The sequence below is a fragment of the Scyliorhinus torazame genome, chromosome 18 (assembly GCF_047496885.1).
Source record: "Scyliorhinus torazame isolate Kashiwa2021f chromosome 18, sScyTor2.1, whole genome shotgun sequence".
Lineage (NCBI taxonomy): Eukaryota > Metazoa > Chordata > Chondrichthyes > Carcharhiniformes > Scyliorhinidae > Scyliorhinus > Scyliorhinus torazame.
The window spans coordinates 134,644,415-134,657,825 of NC_092724.1; the positions used below are offsets into that span (position 1 = coordinate 134,644,415).

The 13,411-nt window shown below is 43.2% G+C and overlaps 1 protein-coding gene across 2 annotated transcripts in view; it reads right to left on the minus strand.

Annotated features, from left to right (window-relative positions):
* abca5 (ATP-binding cassette, sub-family A (ABC1), member 5) overlaps window positions 1-13,411 on the minus strand; it is a 186,891-nt gene that overhangs the window by 138,825 nt on the left and 34,655 nt on the right. For both annotated transcript variants that reach the window (XM_072483424.1, XM_072483422.1), the window contains exon 5: window positions 812-927. In XM_072483424.1, the coding sequence (XP_072339525.1) occupies window positions 812-927 (116 nt within the window). The remainder of the gene's footprint in view (window positions 1-811; window positions 928-13,411) is intronic.

Consider the following 13,411-nt stretch of genomic DNA (forward strand, 5'->3'; position numbering starts at 1 on the left):
ACCTATTTATATCTGTAACATAGCCGCTCCCAACTCTATTAAATCTCTGGTAATCCTACAAACTTTAGAGATTTGTGATCTACTCTGTATCCTCCAATTCTGGCTGATCGATTTAAATTTGTCCACCAATGTTAGTCATGCCTTCAGACACAAAAGTCCTAAGCTTTGGAATTCCCTTCCTAAATATTTCTGCCTTCTTACCTCTCTTTCCTCCTTTATGGCCTTCCATAAAACCTACCTCTTTGACCAAGCTTTTGGCCATCTATCTTAATTTATGAATCTATCATGTGACTCCATGTCAAATTTTGTTCAGGAATGCTCCTGTGTAGTGCCTAGGGGCCTTTTCACGATGTTAACAGTGTGAAATTCTTAGATACTTTTCCAGTAGAACAAACAAATTTTAAAAATGGAGGCAAACAAAAAGTACATTTCCGTTTCACTGATTTAATTTGGAAATGCATTAACTGGTGTTAAAATTATTTTCTTAATGAATCATAAACAAATCTTTTGCAGATTATAGAATCGATGGATTAAGTTTCAGACTAGTAACTAATATAGCACCCTCCGCAAAATCTTCAGCACATTATATAAAGTAGCAATCATTACATATTTTATCCAAGTGTCATATAAGCATTTTACTTTCACTGTGGTGACAAATCAACATGGAACTGAGAATAGAACATTTCTTTCACTAAGATAAAAATATGTTCCCAACACAAATACCTTCCTGAATTCTGTCAGATGCTAAAATATTTTTCCCATGCATTACCTGTGTAAAACATTTGACACAACTTATCTACTTTAGACTAACCTTGATGATAGCAATATCAATATGTTTTTGTATTGTTGAAAATCCTGATAATAGGTACATAGCACCAGGACAGTCCGTTAGTTGACTTAAGGAGACAGAATCCAAACGGCAAATTGCTGGGATAAAACATTGGAAGATCATTTTAGACGGCCAAGTATCACAATAACAGTTTCATATATCAAAATTACAAAATGCATTTATTTTTAGTATCACTTTTTAAAAATATGCGCACCACAACTAGTATTGGGGGCAGTTTTCAATCAGTGCACATTTGGTGTCCAAACATATAGACTCAGGTTTAAATTACAATTTATAAGTCATTAAACACCAGCAGTACCAGGGCACTACCCTGCCCAAAAGGCATGCAGCTGGGGGCCTCTGCTCCCCTTGGAGACCCCCACGAGTGCCGTTGAATAAATTGAGTTCTTTCTGTCCACTCTGGTCTCAATCAATAGCTGAGTTCGGATTTAGAAATTCCTTTAGTTTATTTCAAATAGCTTGCAAGCTTACACTCCCTCTGATGAAGGCAGGAGACCCATGTCTCTTGAAACTCCCAGAGCGAGTGAGACAAAGGGAGGCAACACATGTGGTCTCATATACATTCATGCAGTATCAAGTTCCACATACATGAATACAGGATTCTGATAGGCCCTTTCCTTGACCTGGTCATATAATCTAACTGCCACTGATTCTGATCGGCTCATTACACATTCCTTTCCTTCCTCTGGGCCTCTGCCTCCCAGCATCCTTTGTAGCATCCTTTGTGCAAAGAGCCAGTCCTGATAGCCACCCCTCTCCCCCTCGCCATGCTTTGTCCAATCTCTTTGTTCATTCCTTGCAACCCGAATTAATGTCCATAATGCACTATTCTAACTGGTCATCCCAGTCTAATGCTCTTTTCTTTAGTTCAATTCCTCATTCTCTCCTTTTATCATTCTATGATAACTACTATGCCGCTTCCTAACCAACATTCCCTTCTGCTACCCGCTGACAACGGGACACTGGTGGCGTTGTGGCAAGTGCATTGGCCTGACGTCTGGGTTACGCTACACTTCCGTTCCGTGCAGGTGGAGAACAGATATGTTATATTTTCTTTCACCTCTGCCACGAGGGTCTCTATCGCTTGAGAAATGTGTGGGTAGGTATTCCTCCTAATGGTCAAAAAGTGTGCTAACAACTCGCCAGACCAACAATAGTCCTGTTGCTGTCTCGGTCCAAATTTGGAGTTTGGTTAGGCAAGTGTCCATTATAAACATCCCCGGGTTAATAACCTGCATCAATGTCTGGTCTGAATGACTGTCCCGCAATTCATTACATCTCGTACATAAACACCTCATCACATTTTTACAGCCACTGGCTCTCCATCCGGGTTCCTTCTGGTTTAATGGTCGCCAGTAACAGGATGTCATCTTGGTGAGTGGTGATGGGCCGAGTCTATCAGCATCATCCGAGCCATAGTCATCTTACAACACATATTAAGGCATCCAATGATTATACAATATACAATTATAATAACAAGTATTATCAATCCATGCATCAGGTAAAACCCCATGACCGAGCTATGAGAGCTGACTCTGAGCTGAATCCGACTGTAGGGTTTATATCCCCCTTCTAGTTGTACTGACTAGCAGCTATCCCTGATCCTTGTCATGTGTGTGTACATGTCGTGCTTTGTAAACTGTGTACGGAAATCAACTGTAAATTCATCCATCCCGCAGACCAGTGATGATAGAATCTTTGTATTGTTCTTGCCTCAAGTCCAATCACCGTGAACATTAGCTGTCGCTACTCAGGAAGGTAACACAATAGCTATATCCGTGTGTTCCACCACCTCCAAGGCATCTGATTACCTTGGGGTAGCAGCACCGTAAAAGCTTCCTCATGTCCCTTAGAAACAGCACACAACTCAGTCCATCAGCGACCAATAAGGTTTTCATCCCTCACTGGTATTATTATTATTTTTTAGGAAGTTCTTTCCGTTTCGCATTGGAATGGTAAATTATGATATCATGTACTATCCACTGATTATCTTGCTTTATGAATTGCAGAAGCTTCAATCAATCTGTTTTTATTCCTGACTTCCTCACACTAACGTCTAACATTGTACGGAACCATGTAATCTGCCAGCCCCGGCTTACATGAGACAATACTCAGTTTTCTTCAAATCCCTTTTGTCCGTTATCATTTCCCTTACAGCATGGAGTGTATACTTGCCATTATTCGTTGGTTTGTTTTTCTACTTTGCAATAACACCACTTGCACATTCAATACAGTCAACTTTCGGGGTTACAACCCAATTGAATCCATACATAACAGTCCCTAACAACTTACAGGACATTTCGTCTGCAATAACTATTACACTCTCCAATGCAATATTGTTTGCTGCATTGGTTACAAATTTCCTGCCGTGGCATCAAGTTGCCAAAATTCCTAAACTATTGTCATTTAAAATGCAGGGGTTCCTCGTCAGTTGCTGCCGTCTGCCAAGACCCTGAATAACTCCACCGCGTAGTACATACCCCGTGGAGACCATAGATCATCCATCAGCTAACGTGCAGTTCGAGACTTCTGACCAGAGGTTTCACTATTGAGGAATAATTTGATATTTTGATTTGTTTCTAACCCGTAAGGTTTTCCTTCTGGGCTCTGTCATTTAATTCCCTCAAATATGTAGCCAATTGTATCATTAGTTTCCCCCCCCCCCCCCATACTGTCTAAAACATTCTTCTCTGGAGTGTAGTTCTCGTTCTTCGTCTGTGTTATTTTTGCTTCATCTGAAAACCAAATGAACAGGTCAAAGGCGAAGAGGGCCCTATTCCTTAATTTGTATCTTTCTATTCTTGTTTGGATGTTCCAGAAGTGCCCGCTCCAGGACTTCCGGATTTCCATTTAATTCCCTTTTTTTTCTTTAACTGATTTGTTTTCCTGATCATGTACGCACATCATACGATTAAGGCCTGTTAAGCCTCCTCCTCCTATCATTGCACCCCTGAGTGAGACTCGAAGAATCTCAAACTCCTCTTTTACTAGCTCAGTGATCCAAGCAGGTTGAAACTTTCCCTGATACATGTCGGATAGTACTACTGCATGTACTTTAATTCCTTTAATTTTGATTACGACCGGATTTTTATGAAAGTAATTTCCAACCATGACATTTTCACTTTATCATCTGTCCTATCGATGCTGCTAACAGGTTTCAATTCCCTGGCATCCCGCTCCACTGATTCCATTATACTAGTAAGTGCAGTTAACCCCTGCCACTCACAACCAAACATTCCTTTTCCCTTGTCCGAGCGGTTTGGGGATATGATCTATCCTGTGGCACGGCATCATTGCAGTGATACAGTCTCTAAACACTGTTAGGCTAATTTTATGTCCCCGGGTCATCCCAACATCTCTTAAACTATGTACTCCCTCACTAATTGGTGCCACAAGTTTATCACTTCTTCACAATCCTGCACATCCTTTCCCAATCACTCCGTCGTCAGCTTGGTTTTCTCTGCAGTAATTACAATTTATCATTATCACACCATCCCATGGTCAAAAGCTATCATGTGGTCACAAACTTCGATCATCAGTGTTGCCTGATGTTTCGCAAAACAATCATGACAACTGAATTCCCCAAATTTCCCTGGGAGCCGAAGCATTTCCCCATTTCAGTCGTTCTAAATGCAATATCAACTCACCTGAATGCTATATCTGCCATTCTCCTAGGTTTCATATGATTACTCCCTGTCCAAACTACTGGGCTACAGAACGTGCCGCATCTTTGACACGATGTTTCATTATGTTCACAATGAATCATTTTAACTGGGGTCCATTAATAACCACCCTTGATCTATCATCCCATATTCTCAATTCTTTACTAATTATGTTTCTTTGTTTGCTGCCAATAGGTTGCCTATGGATTATAATAATCTCTCTTTTATCATTTAATTGGGTCGGATGTTTTAGTTTTGATACAATTCCTTTGCTCCAGATGCTACTGATTCTCTAATTCAACAGAGCTGCTATCAGCTTTGATTAAAAAGTACAAATTACTTTTGCTGCTCCTAGGAAAAAGAGGGCCTGCATACTCTAGTGACCATTCTTCCATCAGTGTCTCAGTTTTTTTCTATGCTACTCCCTGTTTCTTTTCTCCCTGTTTCTCCACCATTTTCTTTCCTGAATTTTTTAAAAAATGGATGCCCCCCTGGCTTGACCCTCGTCCTCCTTAACTTTACTACCATCCGTATATACCACCCAAGCATTTACCAACTCTGTTCTGCTAACTGATTTATCAAGTTTTTGGCCCTTTTTAATGTTATGAATAAACATTAAGGCAGGGTTTAAAAGAATGGTTTCCCATCTTTCCCATCGAGCTGTATTTGCGCCTTGCTGGCATCCCTGTCTCTTGGTCAACTCTGTCAATTCTAAAAATTCATTTGTGACATAAATTTTCTTTCCGGCTGATAAATTTTCAATCTCTGCTATCTTTTTTGTTATGGCTGCCAAACATTTTGCGATGTCCGAAAACCTTTGTTCAGCCCTTGGCCAATTTCCTGTCAATGTCTGATAGGTATCTGAGTACTATGATTAACAAGCATCATACCATATCCATTTGCGTACAGATCAAATTTAATGCTCAAATCGTCCTCTTCATGTCTCTCCTCTAATGGCCCGGATGTTGCTACAGCTGTTTTTAACTGGTCCGACCTCCTCTTCGGCAGGAGCTAGGGAATGTGGATTGGGAGCAGCTGTTTAAGGGTAAATCCACATTTGAAATGTGGGAGTCTTTTAAGGAAAGGTTGATTAGAGTGCAGGACAGACGTGTCTCTGAGAAAATCAGGGATAGAAATGGCAAGATTAGTGAACCATGGATGACGGGTGGAATTGAGACTCACTAAGATGAAAAAGGAAGCATACATAAGATCTAGGCGACTTCAAAACTGATGAAGCTTTGAAGCAATATCGGGAAAGTAGGACAAATCTCAAGAGATATGGACAGGGTGGATAGCAACAAACTTTTTCCAAGAGTGGGGGTGTCAATTACAAGGGGTCACGATTTCAAGGTGAGAGGGGGAAAGTTTAAGGGAGATGTGCGTGGAAAGTTTTTACGCAGAGGGTGGTGGGTGCCTGGAACACTTTGCCAGCGGAGGTGGTAGAGGCGGGCACGATAGCATCATTTAAGATGCATCTAGACAGATATATGAACAGCGGGGAACAGAGGGAAGTAGATCCTTGGAAAATAGGTGACAGGTTTAGATAAAGGATCTGGATCGGCGCAGACTGGGAGGGCCGAAGGGCCTGTTCCTGTGCTGTAATTTTCTTTGTTCTTCACTGGTCCACCTAAAATCCCCCTTTAAAAGTTTCATAAATGGGTCTAGCATAAAGACCAAAGTCTTCCACTACTGGTCTCAAATACCCAAAATTCCCATGATTTGCTTACCCCCGTTTCGTGAAACGGGCGCAGCGATTCTAGCAGCTTTCTCTCTCATCCCAACACTGGCTTCCCCACCTGCCCTTAACACTGACTACCCTAGATAGTCGACTTTGCTCCTGCCAATCTTTAACCCTATCTTAAACCCTGCTTCATTAAGTGTTTTAATAATTTTGGTCACTCTTTCAACATGTGTCCCCCTGATCATCATCTCCAATTAACACATCATCAATACATACTAAAGCCAAATCATCTTTAATCAACTCCCTTACTATTTCCTGAAAGTGGTCTGGGGAATTAACATATCCATGTGCCAATTTACAGTATACGTAATGTTTAGTGCCAAAGGTAAATGCTGTCTTTTCCCTGCTGTCTGGGTCCAACAGAACACTCCCGAATCCGTTGGCTAAATCTATACTAGTTAAATAAGTTTTGCCTGCCACCTTCTCCAATGTAGTTTGTGGATTTATTAAATACTGTTTATCCTTCTCTTTTTTCTTTTCGTTACCATTCTAAATGTGCCAGCAGGCTTGCTAACTACCTGAAGTGGGCCATTCGTCGATGCATATGTGACTTCTTGAATCATTCCGTGCTGTTCTAACTCTTTGATCATTATCTCCAGCTCGCATTTGGCACCTCGGGTCAAGGGCTATTTCTTTTACGGCCTGTATCGTCTCCCTGGATTGTGTGCTGGAATTGTGTGCGGATTAACCCTGTGTCATTCTTTCTATTGCTAGGTTTGCTTTCCTTATTTCCTTTACGTTATCAATTGGTTTTAATATCTTAATTTTTTTTATTTCTGCATCTATTTTTATTAATCTTTCCCTGCCATCAGATTCTCATTTCCTGATACTGCAAGTAATACGCCTAATCTAAGCTCCGGTCTCATACCTTTATTCCCTAAAGCTCTGCCTGCAATGTAGTTAACATTCTAAACTTCATTTCTTCTGCTAGTGACTTTCTTGCAACTCAGCGGGCACTAGGACCCAGTGGAGCTGTGCCATATCACTTCCATCGACTACCTCCTAATACTGGTCTCATTGGTCCCCGTGTTTCTAGCCCCTTACTGCCACAATGCCCCTCTCCACTATCCCAATATAACACGAGGGCATGCTTTAATTAATTTTTTCTTGAAAGCGGTATCCTGCTACAGTCCCCATTCTACCTGCTCTCGGGACTGCCTACCCCCCTGGGGTCAGTGCTTGCAGCGTCCCCTCAAGTTCTGAGGGCTTATACACCAAGGCCCTACAGTAGACGAATAGCCCCCAGTACTTGCCTAACCCCTCTTTAACTGATTTGGGGTTTGGGCATCTCTAAAATGGCCTTCTTCCTTTCTACTGGGATCTTCCTTTCCCCCTGTGTAATCTTAAAATAAAGTTTAAAAATCCATAGTCTTTACTATATGAAAATCCCCAAATCTTAAATTTGATGTGTAGTGAGTTTACAGAGAAAATACTGAAATCTCTACAATTTGGAACTCACCGAACAAACTATTTAAATGTAGGTACATCATGGCTGCCTCTAACAAAGGAGCACATGGCCTCAATTCACCAAATGCCTAGTCTTCGCATTTCAATTTTAGGTTCCTTTGTTCTCTCCTCTTTTTTTTGTAAGCAGCCAAGACTATGCCGAGTTCAACTAATCATTTACAAATCCCAATTTATACATTTTGATTTTGCTTTTTGTTTACTTCCTGAGAATTGTGTTCTAAATAACTTCCACAAAGTTAATCATTATTACTGATTTTCTAAAGAACTTTCAAATACTTACCCAGTTATAAGTCTCACTTTTAACTGCCCCTGTATTCCTCCTAATTGATGTGCAACTTCGTTTTGCAAAACACAACATTTTAAAAACTAGGTATACTCGAGGAAGTTCACAACTTCTTATTAAACACACTCATTCATCCACCGAGATCTCCACTCAACCAAAAGGAATTCAAATCATTATACTTTCATTCATTTCAACCAACTAGACAATAAGTTTGAATTTGCCAAGAAAACACAATTCTGAAATTCCCTAATCATTTCCAAGTCTTTGGTTTCCCCCAGTGACCATTCATCTCCCAACTTTTTCAATCATAAGACATATCTCCCCCTAACAAAATCCAACTTTAATCAATTCTAATTGTACGGCATAGAATTGTCTCCAGAACATTCCCTCAGTGGTCTTAACTGAATTGTCTGTGACATTCCCTCAACCTGTTAAAGAACTTAACCGAATTAAGGTGCAATTCAATACAACCAATTTTAATTTTCAACATGCAAACTGAATTACGAGGCACATTCCCTCAGGCCCTAGCTGAATTGTCCTCTCGAATTCCCTCAGTTTAATAGCCCTCAATCGTACTTATATCGATTGAAATTATTTTTCTAATCTGCCAGACTGACCTTTGATTTTGTCGAGACGACCTTACCTGACCATGTGCGAGTGATTAAATGTCATCAGACTACGAAAAAGAGGAAAACCGGCATGGTCATTTTCCAGCTACTCACGTCGTGGGCCCATTTCCTCTCTCTCCGTCTGAGATCAGTTTAATTCTAATTTCGCAGATGACCGGTGGTCGCTGTAGAAATCCCTCCGCTGCCACCAAATGAATAAATTGAGTTCTTTCTGTCCAGTCTGGTCTCATATCAAAAGCTGAGTTCGGATTTAGAAATTCCTTTAGTTTATTGCAAATAGCTTGCAAGCTTACACTCACTCTGCTGAAGGCAGGCGACCCATGTCTCTTGAAACTCCCAGAGCGAGTGAGACAAAGGGAGACAACACATGTGGTCTCGTATACATTCATGCAGTATAAAGTTCTACATACACGAATACAAGATTCCGATAGGCCCTTTCCTTGACCTGGTCATTTCATCTAACTGCCACTGATTCTGATAGGCTCATTACAATTCCTTTCCTTCCTCTGGGTTGTAGCATCCTTTGTGCAAAGAGCCAGTCCTGATAGTCACCCCTCCCCCTCTCGCCATGCTTTGCCCATCTCTTTGTTCATACCTTGCAACCCGAATTAATGTCCATAATGCACTATTCTAACTGGTCATCCCAGTCTAATGCTCTTTTCTTTAGGTCAATTCCTCACCGTTTCATCTGGTCCACGTTTGTGGCGACTCACTCTAATACGAAGATTTGCCAAAAAGTGATCCCGCCCATTGTGGGCAGGATTTACATTGCAAGGTATCTCACGAGGCATGGCGAGCCGGGTAGATCCCGGGAGCGGGGTCTCCCAGCTTTCATCAGCCACACTGCACTGCAGCGAGCTGCTTTTCTGGCGCAGCGTGGCCATTGGATCACGCCCCTTGGCCTCTATTTATAAAGTCGATCAAAAGCTTAGGTTTTAGTCTGATACACTTTACAACTACAGCTTTGTCAGACAATTACACACAGCTTGGTCATTCATATTATGCAACCAGCTCCATTTCTTTGAACCTGATCCTGTGCAATATCCAGGCAGCAACATCCAGTGGACTTGTACCTCAAGAACTGCAAACACCAATCTTTTCACAGTAACTTCATTGCAGTATTAATGTAAGCCTACTTGTGACAATAAAGATTATTATTATGTACAAATGTGAAAATCTTGACCAAGCTGGCACATGTTCAATTGGTGCACGGCTCCTGGGGCGCGAGCTACCGGCCTCACGACTCGAGGACACGACAAGGCCATTAATTTTTATTTTTTAATTTCTTTATTGGCATTTTTCAAAATTATGTACAGGTAACTTGCAAAGGTGCGTCAGAAATTCCGTAACCGATTCTCTGTATTGAACCGATACCTCTCATTTATTACTGATGGCATAGGATTCGCTAAAAGTTCCACGAGCTCACTAAAGTGCATATGGTTTTAGTTTAGGCAGGTACCATGATTGGAGCAGGCTTGGCCATCTGCCTTCTTAACCATGTTATCCACATGTGTTGCCACTTTCAGTGATCGGTGGACATGCACGCCCAGATCTCTCTGCCTGTCAGTACTGGCAAGTGTTCTACCATTTATTGTGTAATTCCTACATGCATTGGACCTTCCAAAGTGTATTACTTCACACTTGTCCGGATTAAACTCCATCTGCCATTTCTCCGCCCAAGACTCCAACCAATTTATATCCTTTATAATAATAATCTTTATTGTCACAAGAATGCGTACATTAACACTGCAATGAAGTTACTGTGAAAAGCCCATAGTCACCACATTCTGGCGCCTCTTCGGGTACACAGAGGGAGAATACAGAATGTCCAAATTACCTAACACCTAACAGCACGTCTTTCGGAACTTGTGGGAGGTAACCGGAGCACCTGGAGGAAACCCATGCAGACACAGGGAGAATGTGCAGACTCTACACAGACAGCGACCCAAGCCGGGAATCGAACCTGGGACCCTGGAGCCGTGAAGCAACAGTGCTACCCGCTGTGCTATCATGCCGCCCATCCTGCTGTATTCTCTGACAATCCTCTTCACTATCCGCAACCCCACCAATTTTTGTGTTGGTGGAAAACCTGAACAAAGTGCTTGCAGGCTCCAGCATTGATGTCAGCAAACTCCATCCAAAGATAGGTTAGGAAACCCAGTGATCTGTGTGCCATTTATGGATACAGCATTGGCTCCGGTCTAATAATAATATGGGACCCATTGTGAGTGTGCTGACAGGTCATTCGTAGCAGTTCAAGGGTCAGTGAAGAGCAGTTCAAGGGTCAGTCAGTCAGGAGCAGATAAAGAAAAAGGTGACTAGCTCCAAGCAGCTGAAGTGTTGCTGTTAGCCTTGGGAGCCATTTGCTATCTCTATGCAACTGGGGCTCAGACAAAGACACAGTAGCCATTTGTTTGTTCCATGCTGCTGAGAGAGTTCAGCTTAGAAGAAGCTTTGGGAACCATTGATAGCTCGGGGCAGCCAAGATTTGGGGCTCAAGAACTCCTCTGTGATTGAATGTGTTCAGAAGCAGGGAGAAGGGGCTTCAGGGAGCAGAGGTATTGTGGTAAGCAGTCTCCAGACAGTCGTAGCTTATGAGAAGTTCTGAAGAGCAAACAATTGGAGTAGTCATTAAGGCAGTCGGAATTGGAGCGGTTGCGAGGCTAGGTCTTTGGAATCCCTTGTGAAGAGTTGGAAAGAGATTGTATTTCTCACAGTGAATGCTGATGTCGGAGTGGTTTCCTGAGAAATCTATGGACTCTGTTTTGGTTGCATCTGTCATTCACTCTGCAGGGTACAGTGTTCAATCGTAGTTTGTCTGTTAATTCATGTGTACGTCATGTTAATTTGAATGTTGAAGCTATATATAGTAGATTGTTTTACTTTTCTAACTTAATATAGTAAAGTTTATTGTGTTTGTTCAAAACCTGTGGAATATTGTAGCTTCCAAAAGCAGGTGTCTTTAATTGCAATCTAATTATTTTAAACAAAATATCACTGGTCCCTAACTGGACTCCCCCACCACCATGTCCTGGGGTCTGGCCAAGGATTGTAACAGTAGGCTCCTCTCCATGTAGTCTAACAGCAGTTTTAAACAAACATAGTGGACAAATTCCTCAAGGTCGATTGCATTTGCCTCATGGCTCCTGCAGGGGGCAGAGAATATCTATTCAGCTTGTGAACAACACCTCCTAGCTACCTTTTGGGTAGGCACTTTCCTTGTACAACCAGCATGCAGGAGCTAATGCCTCACTCCCCACACACACCGCTTAATCTCTTGATGAGGCCTGGAGACACAAAGGTCATCTCAGTGAATTAGAAAGTGGACACTCAAACTGCTTCAACGTGATTTAGATGTTACTCCCAGACAAACAACACTCCTACCTCTGATGTTAGCTTAAATGGGGAAACCTCATCAAGGTCCATTACTATGTTTAGAGATTAAATGGAGTCCAACTGAATAGAGTCCCATCCCAGAAGGCTGAGATATTTATGTCAACAGATCATCGTACCATTTTGACGAAGCACCAAAAACAGAATGCGCAGTCGTGGATATGACAAATCCTGATCAGTCTGGGATTCCAAATTCCTGTCCACTTGTCACAGCCAGATGAATTAACTGGGCACGATTCTCCGGAAAGATTGCTACGTGTGGAAGTGAACGGGAAATGCAATACAACGTTAATTGGTCCACTTAACGCAGCCCCGCAGGTTCCACGCTGCAAATGAAGGCTCGCCAGTCGATTCACCTGGACCACGCTCGCCAGCGCCCCCACACCCCACAAACAAGATCGAGCACCACTTAAACAGCACTTGCGCAGCCAACCCCACTCAGCTCACAGCCATGGCGCCAAGACAACAGGCCTCACGATTCAGGTATGCAAATCTGTGGAGGCTCCTGGTAGAGGCCAGGAGGGGTATCCTGTTCCCCCGAGGGCCCTGGAGGGTGAGCCACAGTGCAGTCAGTGTCGCCTGGGGCAAAGTGGCAGCGGCTGTAAGCTCAGGCTGAATGACCAAGAGAACTGGCCTCCAGTGCCACAATAAGTAGGTAACAACCTTCACCGGGCAGCACAGGTGAGACAGGCGTGTTGACACCACTCCCCCCCCCCCAACATGACTAGCTACCCAACCCTCCCTTCACATTCCAAACCTCCTCCCCCCACAGGGACCCACGCTTGTAGCCAGTGATAACCTCTGTGCGTCTCAGCAGGGGATGCTCTCCCAGAATGACCAGAGCGGAGGGGTGACGGACATTAGAATCTTCATGACATTCAAGGAACGGGGTTTGTCGAGGACAGGGCAGTCACCACTGCGGAGGTCGGCGCACGCTGCAGAAGGGAGGATCCACCAGGCCCCACTTGGCTGGACTGTCACACGTGTTATTAGTGCCATACAGACTGACCCATCCCTCCCACTGACCACATGTTCATTCTCCCGCAGGTACTCCAGCCAATGGCGCCGGCCCGTCTGAGGTGGCCCCCACCCCTGCTTCCCATGAGAACACGTCTGATGAGAGCTCCAATGATGCCACAGTCGATGCATCACAGCTGTCATCTCCACCCTCCACCAGCGCAGATACACGCACCTCAGTGGGAAAAGTTAGTGGACAGGCTTCTGGGACACAATCTGGTGAGCAGCACAGTTGCCGATGTACATCAGGTGGAGGCAGGAACCCCCAGACGAGATAGCAGTTGGAGAGCTGCTGGATCCCAAGACCCAGCTGGGTCCCAGTCAAATGATGAGTCTCTGGAACAGGTTTACTCGGAGCTGACGGAGACA